Genomic DNA, 19,961 nt, shown 5'->3' with positions numbered 1-19,961 from the left:
ACTGGGTTTAAGCATGGATGCAGGTGCAAATCCATAATGGTTCCAGTGTGGCGCAGTCACTTCTCTTCTATTTACCTTCTGTGGACACCCACCTGCTCACACATGCACACATGTACACACAAACACATGTTCATAATAACTGATTCTGTGTCCACTTCACACAAACATTGGCAATGTACCACATACAGAAATACACCAGCCGTATACCTATGAAGACATTAATGCTAATGTGTATGCACACACACACACACACACACACACACACACACACACACACACACACACACACACACACACACACACACACACACACACACACACACACACACACAGGTCACTCTACATAAGCTCATAGCTTACACACACACACACAGATGGGTATACCTCTCACAATACATAAGATCAAAGTATTCCCAGCATGTACAGAGTTAGGATACTCTCAGAATACAGAGTGTCACAATGTTTATTCAAATACACCCACCCAAATACCAATATGAGGGGGATAAATAGTTTAAGAATACTCTGACAATGCTGGACAATATCCTATTGCATATTACACTCAAATCAAATTGTTGCTTCTCATTTTTCCTAATAGTAAAAACATGCCTTATCTGTACTACTCTTTCTACATGAGTGAATGTGTATCTACTGGGTGGGTCACATCAATGACTGTAATTTATCAACCTGTCCAACCTTCTCTCTCTCGCTCTCGCTCTCTCTCCTTTCTCTTTCTCTTTTATCTCTCTCCTTTCTCTCTCTCTCTCTTTCTCTTTTATCTCTCTCCTTTCTCTCTCTCTCTCTCTCTCTCTCTCTCTTCTCTTTTATCTCTCTCCTTTCTCTCTCTCTCTCTCTCTCTCTCTCTCTCTCTCTCTCTCTCTCTCTCTCTCTCTCTCTCTCTCTCTCTCTCTCTCTCTCTCTCTCCTTTCTCTCTCTCTCCTTTCTCTCGCTCTCTCCTTTCTCGCTCTCTCCTTTCTCGCTCTCGCTCTCTCCTTTCTCTCGCTCTCTCCTTTCTCTCGCTCTCTCCTTTCTCTCGCTCTCTCCTTTCTCGCTCTCTCCTTTCTCTCTTTCTCTCTCTCCTTTCTCTCTCTCTCTCTCTCCTTTCTCTCTCTCTTTCTCTCTCTCTCTCTCTCTCTCCTTTCTCTCTCTCTCTCTCTCCTTTCTCTCGCTCTCTCTCCTTTCTCTCGCTCTCTCTCCTTTCTCTCTCTCTCTCCTTTCTCTCGCTCTCTCCTTTCTCTCGCTCTCTCCTTTCTCTCGCTCTCTCCTTTCTCTCTCCTTTCTCTCTCTCTCCTTTCTCTCTCTCTCCTTTCTCTCTCTCTCTCCTTTCTCTCTCTCCTCTCTCTCTCTCTCTCTCTCTCTCTCTTCCCCACTCTCTGGTCTTCCATGCAGTCCTTGAGTTCACTGACTGTATCGGTATGCTACATTCAGCAATTAAATTGAGTATCCGTCCTCTGTGTGACTCCATTCCCCTCATAGTGACTGATTGGCATGGCAATAATATTCATGCCTTAACAAATTAGTTTAAAGAGACAATAACAGAACGCCACAGGAGAGAAAATGTAGCCATGAAAAATGAACATCCACCAGTAACCTCTGATAACATGCCAATTAAACTCTATCTCCTAGTATAGTTAATCTCCACTTTCCCACAGCCCCTCCCTCTCTCTCCCTTTCTCATGCTCTCTCTCTCTCTCCCTCTTTCCCTGTTACGTTTGCTGTTTAGCTGCGCTCAGCTTCACCTGTCAGCTTGGATCAGGGCTCTGGAGCAGCAACATGACAAACTAGCCTCTGATTCTCTCTCACACACACACACACACACACACACACACACACACACACACACACACACACACACACACACACACACACACACACACACACACACACACACACACACACACACACACACACACACAGGACATTCTTGGGCAAAGCTCACTCACAGACAAACACACACTCACAGATTTGGCCTTTTACACACAGAAACATACACTGGCTTAAAAGGTTGTCCATTTCTACAGAGGCACACAAAGACATCGTTTTAGACAGATGTGGAGGCAAACTGTAGCATCTTTAAAGAGTTAGACATACGCGTACCTGCATTCCTACATTTTGCGCACATATTTTGTGTACTGGCATCTACTGTATACTGTAAAACATACATTTAACAAGCAACGCTTAAAGTCAAGATGTGTGAAGGCAGCTGGTACATTTTGTCCTATGGCAGGCATGGCCACTCACAGCCAGGAGATCATAAACCAATCACGTTAGTGTTTTAAAATGCTAATATATGCAATATCCTGCTAATGGGGCTGAACCAGCTTTACCGTACTCCCCCACTCACTCTGTCTGTTTGTGTCAAATATCCCAGAGCACACCCCCTCCTCTATAACTATCTCTCGCTCGCTCTCTCGCGCGCGCCCTCTCTCTCTCCTCTCTCTCTCTCTGCCATTCCCTTATCATCTCCTTGTCCCTCTCTTTCTCACTCCATCTCTTTCATATTATCCCTCGTTCTTTCATTTCTTATCTTTCTCTGTCCTTCCTTTCTCTCTACCTCTCTTCCTCTAAGTGATGACTGTCCCACCTGCTAAGCCGTTGCTAATGTATCCCGTCATTAAGGGGATTTATGGCTAGTCCCTCCCGGAGCATGCTGACATCTCCCACTCACAATCAATACTCCTTTATGCAGTCTTCTCGCAGGGCTGTCCCGCTGTTTACCCAAAATACAACTCTGCGTAGCCAGGGTCAGCTTACACATCCTCTCACACCCACACCCAAATATTCAACCAAACAGAAACACACTTACAGACAGCTAAAGCAAACTGGTCCGATGCCAGTCCAGCCAAGCCAGACAGAGTCATTTGGACCAACGGTCCCCCAGCTCATAAAGAGGTGGCCAGCCCAGCGTGTCACGGCGGCCCAGACAGCACATACACAATTGTCAAGTGATCTGCGTCACACGGCGCGAGGGATCACGTTTAGAGCAGTGGTTAAATCAAACAGCGCTGCTGGCAGAGGAGGAGTTCATATGCTTGGTCTAGTGACCTGTTGTAATGCAGAGCATCCATCTGTTTGCTGAGGAGACCTGGTGTATTTGTATTTTTGGTGCGTGTGTGTGTGTGCGTGCATGTGCTTTAATAATGTGCGCGTGATGACTGTGTATGTAAGTTGTCCAGTGATTTAGTGTTAAGTGTGTTTTTCTTCCTGCGTGTTTTTGTGTTTGCCCCCGTGTCAAACTAAGTGAGCACATCATACACTCATCGGTCTTCAGGGATGCAGACATCAGAAAGAGTTTTGGGAGAAAGCAAAGAGACACGCTACATCAGAAAAGAGAGGGGAAAAAGAGCCACTCAAAATGGGAGGGGAAGGAGGGACTTGTTGTTTTTACACGTGCCACAGTATTGTCTGTTCATGTTTGTGGTGGTGAGGGTATTTGGAGCAGATGGAATGCACTGGGATGAGAGAAGAAAACGATAATGTCTGTCGAGCCCCACAACAGACACTTCCTGTTTTTGTACAGACTTGTACAGTCTTTGCACCTGCCAAAAACTGAGGATTGGTTTTGAATTGAAGGCTGCTGCATCTAGAGGAGGACGGCTCTCAGAAGTGTGTGAATAGGGTGGTGTGGAAGACAGAGGGCTTTTTTGAAAAGTCTCCCACTGCCAGAGAAAGAGACAGAGCAGCCCTCCTCATGGTTTATCATTATATTTTCTGCGGAGGGCAGATCTATGTGCTCCGAATGCGAATGCCCCCCAACACATGTCAGGGTGACTCACATTCTTTTTGATGCCTTGTGAATGTAAGGGGGATCTGGGTAGAAAGGGGGTGAGGGAAGGAGGGGGTGAGGGCGATGGGGGAGAGGAGAGGGTTAGTCACATTGAGAGCCGGCAGCAAAGGACACAAGACGCACAACAACTCTTTGGCAATCAAAAAGCATGTGCTTTAGCTTCGCCAAAGAGAGGAAGGAAGAGGAGGATGAGGAGGAGAGGGAGGAGGAGGAGGTGTCCTCTGGGCTTGATCTCTCATACAGATGTAGGATCTTTAATTTGAGCCAGTTTGCTACAGCAGGAAAACAATCCTGCAGTAACAGGAAATGTAAATTATTATGTGGATTATAATGAATGGACATTTTTGTTGGGGTTGATACATTTTTCGTAAGGGGAGAATCAAGTCTGAAATTTCAAAGTGGAAATTACAAACTTCAGAAGCCTTTTTAAACCTCAAATACACTACAAGTTTGACATGTTCTTCTGCAACAGAGTGATCAAATTACTTACGTCCTGTCATCTCTCCGACGGTGCTCTCCCTCTCTCTCGTTCTATTCCCTTCTCTCTCTATCTAGTCCTCTCTCTTCTTCTCACTGAAGCCAAGTCCCATGTTATGTAACACAGTATCTCTACGCGTTCTTCCATTTAAGGATCAAACAGCAGCATATGCACAATGGGGTTGGCCATGGTGCTGTTGGGGTGGGGGTGGATGTGGTCGTTGGTGTAGTTGTACTTGGTCATCTACTCCACATGCAGAATCTTAGTTTTCATGTCGCTTCTCATTGACTTTTTATTTTTCATTGGGCCAATGGGAGTATTGTATTGTGTCCTGTGTCTAGCTCAAGGGCACATCGTCTCTCTCTCTTTCTCTCTCTCTCTCTCTCTTTCTCTCTCTCTCACACACTCATACACATACAGTAGCTTATCAGTGTGGGAACCCTCTGTCACTGATCTGACTGTTGCGTCATTGTGACACTGTCTCATTGGCTACATTGATATGACCGCAGAGTAATTAGTATGCGTAACAGTATTGACATTACCACTTTTGCTGAACGTCACTGTGTGTACAATGTACAATGCACTTCTGGAGTTTGAAAGCAGCATTGTTTATGGCGTGTGAAGGGCAGTGTTTACATTAGTATTTGAATTAAAAGAGTCGAGGTAGTAGAGTTAGTATCATAATGACAAATCATCAAAGTGAAAAGGGATGTACTTCTAGTAAGTATCTTGCAGGTGTATTAGAATATAAAACTTGATTAAAAATACATTCCTGAACACTGCTGAAACCCATGGGCCCTGGGGTTTTGAGTTGACCCGTGCATCACTATCGAGGAGGTGCTTCAGGATTTAGGTGCAGTGGTGCACAGTGTATTTAATCATTACCACACTAAGGAAGTCTTAATCGTCATTAAGAGCCCTGAAACAGATGAAAGGAGTGATTAAGATCAGAGAGATAGTGTTTCGACCCCTTAACTACATTGAGGATCTAAGAAGTGTATCAAGTTCCTTTTAAATTGAATCCACAGAAACAGAAGCCTCCGTCCGCCATTCACAGATCTCATAAGATACACCATTGGATGGAACTGAGTGCTATTTTTAACCACTTGGATCCCCCATGCTAACGCTTGATTGTCCAGACTTCCTCCATTTGATATAGGAGATATTAGATATGTAACCTACCTCAAACATAAGTGCCCCCTGGGTGACAAGGGGGCCATCTCTGGGAGCGTCTCCAGACCGGCTGGAGAGACTATGATTAACCAGGGTTGTCTGCACCAGCCGTGGGTTTGCCTGGCCATCAGTCACAGTGCACCAAAGCCTCAGCAAACATTGGAGTGAGATCGTGAGGGAAATCTAGTCCAGTCAAGATGAATGACTGCAGCTTTCCAGAGAAAAAGAAACTGCCGGGGTGATTATACCAGACAGACGGGCATTACTCTACAAGGCCTTTTGAGAGTGGACATCCGCATTCAGGTGAGGCTTTAGGCCTTGAAATAGAGATTTTGTTGAAGCCTAGGCTATGTAATGTAACTGGAAGGAGAGAGGTGCTTTGGTTTTCAACAGGGCCCTTCACTTACAGTTCTGAAAATATTTCTCAATGTGTGCTTTACAGCCCATGCTCTTCTTTCATTCTGTACATTTAGCTTGAAATGTGAACACGGTACAATGGACAAAAGATAAATCAGTACCAGGCGATGTACAGATCTAGCCCATGGCCGGTCCTACCCCGGGGTCATTACTCACTGCAGTGGGGTCAGTCAGTCTCTGGTCTCCCTCCACCACAGCAAATTAACCCTAACGGGTCTGTCACTGCGACCATTTACACGGCATTTGGTCTTAGAAAGGCCTTCAGTCACACTGCCGTCCCTAACACCACCGAAGAGTTCAGGATGAATGAGCAGTGGAGGAGCGGAGGGAACGAGGGGGAACGAGGGGAAGGGAGGGAGAAATAGATGAAAGGAAAATAAAGCACGCTGCTTTGCCCAGTTCCCCCTCGAGGCCCGAGCAGAGTTTCCCTGATACTCATCTCTCTCTTGTTTTTACTTTTGTCTGCTGTGTTTTTTAGGCTCTAGCCGATGGTGTGAACGATAAGGGCCTAGGTGATTACTGAGAGGATGGAGAGAGGGTTGAGGATGGATGGGAGGGTAAACTGATGGGTTTGGAGTTTGCTGGTCCGATAAAGACTGAGGCTCCGATAGTGCTTGGTACTGAGTCCGCTCCAACAAATCGCTACAAGTTAGCTGTTGATGTTCTGTCACTGTGGCTTGGGCACTGTGTCAATCCTCTCTGGTCTTGCCCATTACCCGGCCCAGTCGAGTGAAAACAGGACCCGGGCTGTACTGCATGTCCCAGCCGCCGGTATACACAATCATACACACACACACACACACACACACACACACACACACACACACACACACACACACACACACATAGCGGCAGTTTGTAGTCCTCACTATTTGCAAAGCCTACACTGAATTATTACTGTAGTGTTATGTGTTACTATGCACATGTCCCATCTACTCAAATGGCTTGTCTCACAATGAAAAATACAGTATTTTAGCAGTGAGTCTCTAGTTATGTAAACAAAAAGCCTACTATCAAGAGTTTTCTACTGACGTTCAAATTCAAGTCAAAACCAGGCTGTAGTGCAGATTTAGTAAACGTCATGTCTTGTATGTGTCTATCTATGGTGTGTTAGTTTGCCTTTAGGATAATGTGTGTGAGAGGTAGCTTTGGGATAATGCAGCAACAGTTGAGCTGCGGTCCTCAGTACTCTGCAGCTCTCACTGTGAGGCTCTGCACTGGGGGGCTCTGCACTGGGGGGCACTGCACTGGGGGGCACTGCACTGGGGGGCACTGCACTGGGGTGTGGCGTGGCCTTCTAAGTGATGTCACTCCCACAAAGCCTGGGATGTGTGGTTGTAAGATAAAACGTTCTGGGGTTGTTTTTGTATAAAATCTTGGTGTAGTACAACTGGGAGCATTCAACGGTGTCTAGCAGTGGAGGCTGCTGAGAGGAGAACAGCTCATAATAAAGGTCCGGAACGGAGCAAATGGAATGATACCATTCCACCTATTCCACTCCAGTCATTACCACGAGCCTGTTCTCCTCAATTAAGGTGCCACCACCCTCCTGTGGTGTCTAGGTGTTCTAGGGATTATTACTGCTAGCAGCCAGTGGATTATTTTGACTTTGGTTTTATTGGACTATAACACATTTTGCTTGTATTGTATGTTCACGTGCGCACGCGCGTGTGTGTATGTGTGGAAAAGACTGTAACTAAGGCCGTGCACATAGCACATCCGAGCGTCCCTGCCTGCACTCATTACCTACACCCTGGAGGTGGTCCCAGTCCCTCCCTATCCAGGAGCAGCAGCCTCTCCCATCTCTCCTGACTGCTTTATGGACCGCTCCCCCGACCTGATCTGGAGCAACAGACAGCGCACAGGGGGCCAGCAGAAAGGGGTGGGAGAGTAAAGGATAGAGACATTGGATGAAGGGAGTGAAAGGACAGGACAATTCGAAGTGAGGAGTGATATACCAGAAAAGGCTAAAGGAAAAGCCTAGGGACCACCTGCTGTCAAAAGTGTTTTATCTGTGTGTGTGTGTGTGTGTGTGTGTGTGTGTGTGTGTGTGTGTGTGTGTGTGTGTGTGTGTGTGTGTGTGTGTGTGTGTGTGTGTGTGTGTGTGTGTGTGTGTGCGTGTAGGCATATGAGTTTGTGTGTGCGTGTAGGCATATGAGTTTGTGTGCATACATCAGGGCTTGACATTACATTTTTAAGTAGGACAGATTTTTTACTTGTTCAAAAGGTCAAGTACAAAAAATGGTCTAACACCATTTGTACATCATTGTATGATGCTAGGAACCACTTTACAAAATAGAATGCATTACTATCTTTTTTACCATAGAGAATCAGACAAAAATGTAGGCTACACTGCCTATTGGCTTCTTTGCATATTGAAGCCTGTCTCAAAATACAACAGTGCCCCTTTAAGGCTCTCCTGGAGGATGGTTGGCCACACTTGGAAGTCTATAAAATATTGCAACATTACGATTACAACCAGGGCTCGAAATTAAGGGCATCCCGTCATCCCTGGACAATAGAAATATGTCTACGGTTCAGACTCTGGGACAGTTTTGGGATGACAGATCCAAAATTCATACAACCACTGCACATTAAGAAATGTAATAAAACAATGAGGCTGATGCAACAGATCAGACCGTTTAGCTTAGAATGTTGATAAAGCTGTATTTCTTAATTTTATAAGCTCAACAATGAACACATGACCGTAGGCTACATGTGAATGTTCCAAAATGCAATCAGGAAAAGACTGTTCTCAAAAGCGCATGTGACAGAGATGAAAATATCCATTAGAAATTAAGAAAGAGGGTAGCTCTAAAGATGCATCAACTAGCATGGGTTAGGGTAGCTTGGGGGAAAATGCCCCCCTTCAAGGAAAGGTGCACCCATTTTGAATACTATATTGTTTTTGTTCATCTCTGAGCTATGTTCTATCGATTTCCTGGGTCATTTCATGTTTTCATGTGAATTGGCATTCAAGCATGCAGGAATCTGTCCGGTATGACATAGCACTGTGATAAAGTCGCTCTCACTACACTGGAAGTTAATAGGAATACGATTTTTAGATCGTGAAAACGTCTATCATACATGTCAGATTTCAATACTGGCCAATATCATAACTCGGGAGGAAGTCTTCTCTCGAACAAGCCATTGATCATATTTTGCGATATTCCTACCTCGAGAAATTAGTAATTTAGGGTCAAGCACATTTTTCCTAATTGTCTGCCTCTTTAGTCTAGGGTGCATAGAAAGGAGATGGGAATCCAATGTATAGCGCCCCACCCAGCAGATTGTCGACCAATCGAGTTCATGTTGTCATGCTGCGTCACGTGGTTGCTAAGCTAATCGTCACGCAATCCCTTCTCAAAGTCAGTGTACATGTCGACGTGCCTATTTTCCTCGAAAGTACATAATGTCACAATTCCAAAGCTATATGATATTACTAGCTAGCCAGCAATCCCATAGAGCGTTGCATTTTGGATTTTGTAGTCAGCTTGAGATGCAACAGATTTCCACAATGTTTTTCCATATTGCTACCGACCTTATAATAATGCCAAAATGAAACATTTGTTCTCCAAAAGATATTGCTCTCACATATGACTGTTATTTGACACTGTAAATTAAAGGAAGGAGTGGTTTTGGGTGAATTTTTTTCTTTAAAGGAAATGTCTATTTTCTGACTGAAAAAATGCAAAGTTTGGTAAGATGTAGATATATGTGTATACTGGCTATCATTAGGCACACATTTTGAAGGGAAATAAGTGAGCAGATTTTTTGTTTTTATCCAATAAAAACTTTAACTTTTTAGAAAGGGGGCATTTTGCCCCACTATCAGGGCAAAACACCCCCTGAAAACTAATGTGTTAAAATCTATTTCAGATTTTGTTAGTAATTGACTCTTAAAAGTTAAGTCTAGGTATCTTATTTTAATGAAATAAATAAAATATTGGAACAAAATGACATTGTACATCTCACTATTAATATCCTCACTATTATGAGTTTTTATTTGATTATTTTTGATCTTCCTGTCCAAATCATCCTTAAGTATCTCAAAATTGATTGTGTAACACAAGTAAGTAACTTATAGTTGATTTGGAAAACGCTAGTATACGTCCCATTGACTTGCATTGATTGCCCTAGGGGATATTTTTCTAAATGACAAAATATTAGATCAATGTACCTCAATGGTTTTGTTGGAGTGAATTAAACAGTTGAGATGAAACAGATCACATTTTTAGTTGAGCAAGACTAGTGGCATCCACTGAAAGTGTTAAAAAAACATTTACTGACAGTGTTTTTTGTGAGAATTACAGGGGGGTGGGTTAACTCCAAACCACCCTACTAACGTGACTAGGATTATGCCTTTTGACAATAAAATCACCTTGATTTGAAAACCAATGGAATATGAGAAAAATGCTGGTTTCAGTGGCATATTAAGTAGATGTTTATAAAATAATTCCCTCAACAATTCTACATAAGCTTATGTCACAAAGTGCTGTACAGAAACCCAGCCTAAAACCCCAAACAGCAAGCAATGCAGGTGGAGAAGCTAGGAAAAACTCCCTAGAACATGAAAAATAGATTTGAATATTATTCCAATGTTGGCCTCTTATCCAATTCTGATTGGAGTAATTAATTGATATTGTGATTAAAAACAAATGTACTTGTCCATTCGGACAACTTATCTACACTGAGTATACAAAACATTAAGAACATCTGCTTTTTCCATGACATAGACTGACCAGGTGAATCTAGGTGAAAGCTATGATCTCTTCTTGATGTCACTTGTTAAATACACTTCAATGTGTGCCATTCAGAAGGTGAATGGGAAAGACAAAAGATTTAAGTGCCTTAGAACGAGTTATGGTAGTAGGTGCCAGGCGCGCCGGTTTGTGTGAAGAACTGCAAATCCTGCTGGGTTTTTCACGCTCAACAGTTTCCTGTGTGTATCAAGAATGGGTCCACCACCCAAAGGACATCCAGCCAACTTGACACAACTGTGGGAAGCATTGGAGTCAACAAGGGCACGCTTTCGACACCTTGTAGAGTCCATGCCCTGACGAATTGAGTCTGTTCTAAGGGCAAAAGGGGGTAGGGGGGGTGCAACGCAGTATTAGGAAGGAGTTCTTAATGTTTTGTATAGGACAAGTGTTGAGCCCTGATACATGTTAGCAACCATGTCTTCATAGGTATACGGCTGGTGTATTTCTGTAAGTGGTTACATTGCCAATGTTTGTGTGAAGTGCACACAGAATCAATTATTATGAACACGTGTGTTTGTGTGTACATGTGTGCATGTGTGAGCAGGGGTGTCCACAGAAGGTAAATAGAAGGCTGTGCATGACTGCTCCTCACTGGAACCAGTTTTTGCACTCAAGCCTTAAGTCGTTCACCTGTTGGCATCTCTGAGTACAGTGTTCACACCAGAGCCATAATGGCTGTGCCCTCGCATGGATTCCTCTGTAGAGTTTCTGTATTCAAGCCTCAAAAGATGGATGGCAGTGTTTGTCCCCAGGAAACAATATGTCAACCCCTCACTGTCTCTGTTGGTTTGCTGTTGCTCACTGAGTAGATCCACAAATCAGACGAGTTCCTGGCTGTCAGTGAATCACTGTCTAAGGTCTCTTATTTTCCAATAGAGCGTTATCGAACACCAAAGTACACTCAGTGCGCAGTGACTGACATGAAGTGACGGACAGTGGCCTCAGTCCCAAGGGACAACAAGGCCAGCTGCAGACGACGCATGGCTCCAAACAAGCGCCCATGCATTATTAATTGGAATAAGTTTGATTCTTTCTTCGCTCAGCTACACCGAATGTGGGGGCTCATAAGATAAAGAATTTGGTCTGACTCTGCACTGCGGGAGGGAGGTTATTTTCTTGTCCGAGAAAGCATCAAAGTGTTTATTTGGGTTTTTGTGTTAAGTGCGTAGTGGAAAATAATAGGGCATAGAATGTTGTTTTACATATGCATCAGGGACCTCTGTGGAGAAAGAGGTGACAGTATTCATAATGTTAAATCCCCTGTTAAAGGCTATACTGGAGGAATATACTTCACATCAATTGTTGCCCTTTTAATTTGTGAAGGCAACCACACATTATTTTCTCTGTTTTCAAATATTTGCATATTTTTTTCTGTCCTTCAAAGCTGGCATTGGTTTTGCCTGATGACTCACCCTGAATTGAATTCCACTGCTCTATCGATCACTACATACATTCAGTTTGAAACCTCCATCCTAAAGTCATTTGTGTGACTTCAAAATGAGGGGCATTATACAAAACAAATTAATCAGCGATTGGATCGTCTCTAACAAGTCTGACCAATCAGGGTATCAAATTTGATAATGTCATCATGAAGGCCGGCTCTGGCCCAACCCATCTTTGTCTGGGACCAATCAAAGCGGTCAGAATGTGTTTGCATTCTAGAAATCGTCGGGGAGGGAGGCAAATCCAGACTCATCATGGAGAAGAAACATCAGTTGTGGATGGGTAGCCAGGCAACCATTGGCTATGAATGATCAAGAAAAGTGGTGGGAATTGTTAGAATAGTATTCTAAAAATTGGCTGTTTAGATTCCTGGTGAGTCAGGCTGCTGCCATGCCCTTGAGGATAACACCTCAGCTGAATTGCTCAAGGTGAACATCCAGCCGCATTAATGGAATAGTCTATGTGAAGGATTTAAACAGGTGAGCCACTCACTGGTAGGTAAAAGCATCTTGTAAGCACACAGGACATTAAATTACACTTTTTAAAAGCTTGAGACAGAGCTGAAATATTTCACCCTTCAAACTATGAAATGTTTTGTCCTCATCGAGGGACTAAGCCTGCTGCGCTGCACATTCATGAGCAACCTGCTAGAAACATCAGGAGCTAATGGTGTGGGCCATAAATCCCCTCCAGTTCGATATCTGAATCTGGAGGGAAACGCAAAGCAGTCTCTCCCCGCTCATCCACATCAGACTAAGCCATGCACAAGATTAGCTGAGTTGAAGTTGGCTTGGCACATTAATAATTCTCTACCCGAACCGGAATCAGCGCATTAAAGGACATGATGCATGTTTTATATCTCTGTGCAGCATTTCACTGAATGTGTGCTGGAGACTATGAGGCTCGCTGTGGCGGAGCAAACAAACACATGTACCCGCTCAGGAACTGTGGTGCAGGGGGACCGTGGTGCAGGGGGACCGTGGTCCAGGGAGAACAGGGCTGCAAGGAGGCCTGGGATGCGGTTCAAACACAAGAGGTTTGAATAAAAATGGTGAAAGAACTACTGAGGGAATGATGGGATATGTGTCTTGCAATCAAAGCAAGCAGTGGTACAGTGATGGTAAACTCTCCCAAGCTGAGCAGTACTAGGCCTATAAAAACACAATCTCGCACAAGTACAGTATCAGTCAAAAGTTTCAACACACCTACTCATTCCAGGATTTTCTTTATTTTTACTATTTTCTACGTTGTAGAATGATAGTGAAGACATCAAAACTGAAATAACACATATGGAATCATGTAGTAACCAAAAAAGTTTTAAGCAAATACAAATGTATTTCATATTTGAGATTCTTCAAAGTAGCCACCCTTTGCCTTGATGACAGTTTGCACACTCTTGGCATTCTCTCAACCAGCTTCATGAGGTAGTCACCTGGAATGCATTTCAGTTAACAGGTGTGCCTTGGTAAAATAATTTATTTCCTACGTAATGCGTGTGAGCCAATCGGTTGTGTTGTGACAAGGTAGGCTTGGTATACAGAAGATAGCCCTATTTGCAAAAGGCCAAGTCCCTATTGTGGCAAGAACAGCTCAAATAAGCAAAGAGAAATGACAGTCCATCATTACTTTAAGACATGAAGGTCAGTCAATGCGGAAGATTTCAAGAACTTTGATAAGTTTCTTCTAGTGCAGTCGCAAAACCCATCAAGGGCTATGATGAAACTGGCTCTCATGAGAACCGCCACAGGAAAGGAAGACCCAGAGTTACCTCTGCTGCAGAGGATACGTTCACTAGAGTTACAAGCCTCAGAAATTGTAGCCCAAATAAATGCTTCACAGAGTACATGTAACAGACACGTCTCAGCATCAACTGTTCAGAGGAGACTGCTTGAGTCAGGCTTCATGGTCAAATTTCTGCAAAGAAACCACTACTAAAGGACACCAATAATAAGAAGAGACGTGCTTGGGCCAAGAAACACGAGCAATGGACATTAGACCAGTGGAAATCGGTCCATTGGTCTGATGAGTCCAAATTTGAGATTTTTGTTTCACACCGCCGTGTCTTTGTGAGATGCAGAGTAGGTGAACCGAGGATCTCCGCATTTGTGGTTCCCACCGTGAAGCATGGAGGAGGTGGTGTGATGGTTCTTTGCTGGTTGCACTGTCAGTGATTTATTTAGAATTCAAGACACACTTAACCAGCATGGCTATCACAGCATTCTGCAGCGAAACGCCATCCCATCTGGTTTGCGCTTAGTTGGACTATCATTTGTTTTCAACAGGACAATGACCCAACACACCTCCAGGCTGTGTAAGGGCAATTTGACCAAGAAGGAGAGTGATGGAGTGCTGCATCAGATGACCTGGCCTCCACAATCACCCAACCTCAACCCAATTGAGATGGTTTGGGGTGAGTTAGACTGCAGAGTGGAGGAAAAGCAGCCAACAAGTGCTGAGCATATGTGGGAACTCCTTCAAGACTGTTGGAATAGCATTCCAGGTGAAGCTGGTTGAGAGAATGCCAGGCGTGTACAAAGCTGTCATCAAGGCAAAGGGTGGCTACTTTGAAGAATCTCAAATATAAAATATATTTTGATTTCTTTAACACTTTTTTGTTACTACATGATTCCATATGTGTTATTTCAAAGTTTTGATGTCTTCACTATTATTCTACAATGTAGAAAATAGTAAAAATAAATAAAAACCCTGGAATGAGTAGCTGTGTCCAAACTTTTGACTGGTACATCACACTTACATTTTTTATCTTAGAAACATGTCCAACTTAGAAAGTATGAATTATCAATTTCACAGGTAATTTACTACACTTTCAACAATAGAATATCTGATAACAGAAAACTGTTATTAAAATGTGTGCTCATCTTACTCAAACTCCCATCCATACTGTGCTATAGTATACAGCATTCAATAACATTCAGCTGTTGAAAGGCATTTTGAATAAACAAAATCAATTACTCCTTGAATGCACAACAAAACAGCAGACGTATTCTGTTACACTGTAAGAAAGCTTTACCGCAGGATGCACACACACAAGCGCCACACACACACACAGAGTGAGAAGCAAATTCCAGATACAGTACCCCTGTGATGAGCCACTCACAGCACAACTGAAGAGATTGGCCTTGAATGACATTTTCCCACAGACAACTGTCTCCTTCCCTCTAATATATCACAGATCTAAAGGCCCTGTTTCATGTTCATGAAAACATTTGATTACTTTTCTCATACTAGTGATTATACCCTTTCTGATATCAAATCATATCAATCTATTCTCTTCAACTTAGGTTCAAGAGATGCATTCAGGAAAAGCTAAAACACTTTGGAAAGTCATAGTTTATTAAAGTATGTTTTTGTTCAAGTAACGAAATTAAAACTATCCTCAGGCATCTGCAATGTTTGTGTGTGTTTTAGTCATCCACAACCTTGAAATTGGGGTCTCAGTGAATCAATGGGCCCAGTGACTGGGACAACTGGCTGACTGACCTGATTGGGTTTCTCCCTGCTGATCAATAAGAAACCACCCTCTGCCCCTCTCTCTGTCCCCCTCCCCCCACTCCCCGCCTGTTGTAGGATGGCAGGACGCCTTCATCGAGGCTCGTAAAAACAACCCTGCGCACTACGGTAAATCAGGGGAAATTATGGCTGCCCAGCCTCGCGCTCCAATGGATTGCCCTTCCATTCCCCCCTGCCTTTGTCATTGGGCTCATCAATACAGCAGATGACTCGGGTATTGGAGGCTCCTGTCTCTCTCTCTCACCCCCTCAGCCCTGCAGCTTGTCTCCTCTGAGAAAACAAAGCCTGCGAGGGTGTGACTGGGCCTTCTTTTCTCTCAATAATAATACTGGTGTGGTTGAAGTCCCCCTCCCCCCAATTGAGAGATCCGGTAATGACTTGTATTAACGCCATCCCTGTGGTCTCATTCTTAACAACCAATAGTACGGCCAGTCACACCCAGCCCTCCCTTCACTTTCGCTGAACTAGAATTAGCCCTTGGCAGTGCGCCAGCCAGCGCATGTCAATAGTCCACAAAAAAAACTGCTCCGATTCCCTCACAGTGTACTAGAAGCCATGGTCTGGCTCTCCACAAATAGCTTTATGCAAACACTCCATGTTCACACCTATTGTCGCTTGTAAGAGCACAACCACATCCACCCTGCCCCCCAGCCACCCCGTCCCAGTGGACCATGACCCCTGCTACTCTCTTACCTAGAGTTGGTCATGTCTGTCTGGCCACCTCTGCTCTTCTCCAGGCCCAGCTTGGTGAAGATGCCCACCAGCACCATGATGGCCACCACGCCACAGATGATGTAGACGATCATGTGGGTGCGGTCTCGGTCGGGCTCCTCCTGCACCTCAGTGACGGGTGCCGCCGGCTTGCCGGTGTTGGCCCAGACGGGCGTGTCGTAGTTGGAGCAGGACTCCTGCTCCAGGCTGTGCACCTTGAACTGGCAGCAGAAGCGGTAAAAGCAGGAGCCGCAGCAGAACAGGTAGACGCCCGCGTTGCAGTTGAACGGTGGGTCCCATTGGCCCATGACGTCGTAGTAGCCTCGGCAGCGGCTGCCTATCATTGGGATGGTCTGGTCCTCCGCTACCGGAGTGGCCAACGTAGCCTCCAGAGAATCAGAGGTGGCTGCCGTCTGGTTGGTGGCCTGGGCATCGGCCCCAGCCTCTCTAGAGTTCTGGCCCAGTGAAGTGAAGCCCAGCAGAAAGCTGAAGGCGAGACAGATGAGCACAGAATGGGCAGCCATGTTTGATACCTTTGGATGCTGCTTCTGTTCAGTTGCTGAAGTGTCTCAAAGCTGTTGCAGGCCAATAAACACCAACTTCATAAATGCAGGCTTCTTACTGGCCCAAAAAAACTGACATGGAAAAATAGCCTTTTAGGTATTTCACACACTAGAGATTTGAAAAGGAGTTGAGAGCTTATGGATTAGCCTATATTCATAGCAGCTGCCTGAAAGAATAAGAGCTTTCAATTACCTTGCTGAGAGTTATTACGGTACTCAGTTACAGGAGGCTCAGTGTGAAGTAATAAATTGCCATCAAGAAGGGGGATGAGCAAGTAAGTGAAACAAACTAACCTCGAATCTCAACCTGCTCCTCACGAATGAGTCCCCAGTGATTCAGTCCCAGACTCAGACACAGTTCTGGCAGCGTTGCGAAAATACCGCCCTTTTCTGCCAAATGTCAATAGCAGATCTGAAATCTGGAGCACCTCCAGTTTAGGAGGTGTCACCCAGAAATGAACTGGCCAGTGGCATTTAAAAAAATTCTGCCTCCAATAGGAAAAGTGTTATCCGTAAACCAGAGAGATTTGGAATCCCAACAGCGCCAGCGGAAAAGCAGAGTCCTTAAGGATCCAAGCTCCTTTCTGTAAATGTCTTCATTTAGGAGAGGGACACACAGATTTTGATAATTGCCCTGTGGGGGAAACGTGAGGGAAACGTGGGGGAAACGTGGGAAACGTCAAAGTACTGGAACTTCTAGATAATCCACTTGTCATAATCTATAAATTTGGGAATTGTTGATATTCACCTCTCAGATTATCTTGCCTCGAGCAACTGCCTGGTCTCCAACTGAATGTTCATTTGATTCTTTGTTATTTTTCTTGTAGCCATTTTTAATCCCTTTGTTAAGTGGAACATGATGCTCTCATTCATTTCCTTTCCAGATGTGCAATTACAGTTAGATGCTATTCTACAATTGGTCTTCAATATTATATTATGCCAGAAAAAAAGTATGTTGGTTTTTGTTTCCACCCCCTCTAGCGAAGCACAGCCTGCAGTTCTTCAATATTGTCCTATGAGATCTAAACTGAAATTATGATTTAGTCCAGATTTAAAAGCAGTCCTCAGCACCTGAGGCAGGCAGCCTTTCTCACACACGCTCACGCACACAATCTCACAGACACACACACACATTCAAATCCATAGGCGACAGCGCTCCGTCAGTGTCAGTTTGGCTTAATGGGTTTAGAGGGATGGGGGTCCAGTCACTCTGTTGTTGTGGGTTTCTCTTGGTGCTGTCGGATCGGCTCCACACCACACCTGAGAGGGATTCTAAAAAGATGGGGTCACCAATACAGCTCTGCTGCCAGACAACTAGAACCCCACAAGTGCTACCAAGCAGGGGATAAGGGAATGACAAGGGCAGCGTGCTGAAAAATCCCCCTAGCCTGTGGAGTCTAGTCCAGTCCTCCCTAGTCTAAATTTATGAGAAGCTCACTTTTGAGCGAACATGGGGTGTAATTACATTTCTGCGTAGTGTCCCACTTCTTTACTGTAGTCAATCGTTAGTTGCTTAATTTGTTTTGGTCCCTTCCTTGTTTTCCTTGTCTTTGTTTATTTACCAAGACTCCATAATCCCTCTCTGCTGCTTTTTGTTGTTTCTTGCTCTCTGCTTTCTTCTGTCTTCCTCACTTACCTCTCCCTCTTTCAGACACAACTAAAGAGCAGGCTGTCTGCCGCGTTACTGCTAGGAATACAGGAAGGTATTACTGAGCCTGTGGAATGCGGTCCATGCATTCAACACACCCAAGCCTCAACTCCCCAGCCTGTTCCAAGGGCAAAATAACTGGAGAGGCGACAACAAAAGGCAACGCAAAATCCTGATTTCAAGAAGCCTTCAAAAATGGGACTGCAGCAAAGCTGTTTGTTTTGTTTGTGGTCTTTTATCACGCTCATTTGCAAAAAGCATTAATATGCAACAGTTTTACCAAATGCTGCACATTAAAGCAGTCTTCCAATTGTTATGCAAGGGACCTCAACACAGTCCTTCCCCAAAAGCAGCTTCTGTGAAAACAGGCATAATTTGATATATATGTATAGGGATTTTAGATATATATCACATGTATGTGTTTTCTCTGTTTCTTTGCTTATGGAATTCTCCAACAGAAATTGGATGAAACAGGATAACCAACAGCAGTAGGATGCTTTTTTCATTCCATCCCCTCTTTGTTTTTCTTCAGAAGTGTATTCCTCTGTTTTCCTTGTCCCTCGCTCAGAGCTTCTTTATCCCGTCTCCGTTGATGTTGCACTACTGTGCTCTGGCAGGACTAAATGCTCACACGCTCTCTCCCTCGCTCTCTCTCTCTCGCTATCTCTCACTCGCTCTCATGAGCGAATGAGCGCACCTCTCTTGCTGACTCCCCCTCCCCCCCTCTCTGTCTCTGTCACTGACACCCTCCTCCCTAGGCTGTGTCCCATGTTTTTTGTACTCTCTCCTTCCAAGTCTCTCTCTTTACATCTTTCCCCGTCTCTCTTCCTTTCTCTCGTTCTGTTCTCTTTTCTTTTTTTTATCCCCTCATTTATTTTTACCTCCTGTCTAACCTTTTCTGTTTACCTTGCCTCCATCCTCTATCCCTATCCATTCCCCCTCTCTCTTTTTAAACCCCCCTCGGTTCAACAGATGAGTGCAGTGGTGCTGACTGCATGTGTCCATGTGTGAGGGTGATTGTGCTAATGCCGATGCACCCCCCTGGTCTTTGTGTGAGCATGTCTCTAACATGTGCTGCAGGATTTGATTTAGTGAGGGAGTGAGAGAGGAGAGGGAGGGGAGTGAACAAAGGAGAGTGAAATGCGAGAGAGGGAGGGAGGAGAGAGAGAGAGAGAGAGAGGGAGAGAGGACATAACATAATGTAACAGGGACTGGAGAGCGGGGGGGAGAGGGGCGGGCGGCTTTGAAAGGGAAGATAGGGAGAGGAATTATTAGATTGCAGGAGGGATGGATTGGAGGGGGATTAAGGAAAGGAGTAGGAATAGATGGAGAGTGAGAGGGAGCAAGCCAGGTAGTAGAGGAAGGGGAAGATAGATAACAGACGAAAGAGTGAGAGACAAGGTGGCGTGGGAGATGAGAGAAAAGGAGATACTTGAAGGCTAGGAAAAGG

General features: G+C 44.5%; 1 protein-coding gene across 3 annotated transcripts in view; it reads right to left on the bottom strand.

The window, feature by feature from the left end:
• The window catches only part of LOC106607173 (protein shisa-8), a 97,949-nt gene extending 78,379 nt beyond the window's left edge, over positions 1 to 19,570 (bottom strand). The window contains exon 1 of one of the 3 annotated variants that reach the window (XM_014203832.2): positions 16,283 to 19,570. In XM_014203832.2, the coding sequence (XP_014059307.1) occupies positions 16,283 to 16,824 (542 nt within the window). In that variant the 5' untranslated portion in view covers positions 16,825 to 19,570. The remainder of the gene's footprint in view (positions 1 to 16,282) is intronic. The other 2 variants (XM_014203830.2, XM_014203831.2) reach the window with 2 other exon arrangements.
• Between the last annotated feature and the right edge of the window lie 391 nt (positions 19,571 to 19,961).

This window comes from Salmo salar, chromosome ssa06 (assembly GCF_905237065.1).
Source record: "Salmo salar chromosome ssa06, Ssal_v3.1, whole genome shotgun sequence".
Lineage (NCBI taxonomy): Eukaryota > Metazoa > Chordata > Actinopteri > Salmoniformes > Salmonidae > Salmo > Salmo salar.
The sequence above is the reverse complement of the archived record's forward strand: the minus strand, read 5'-3'. Positions and strand labels throughout refer to the sequence as shown.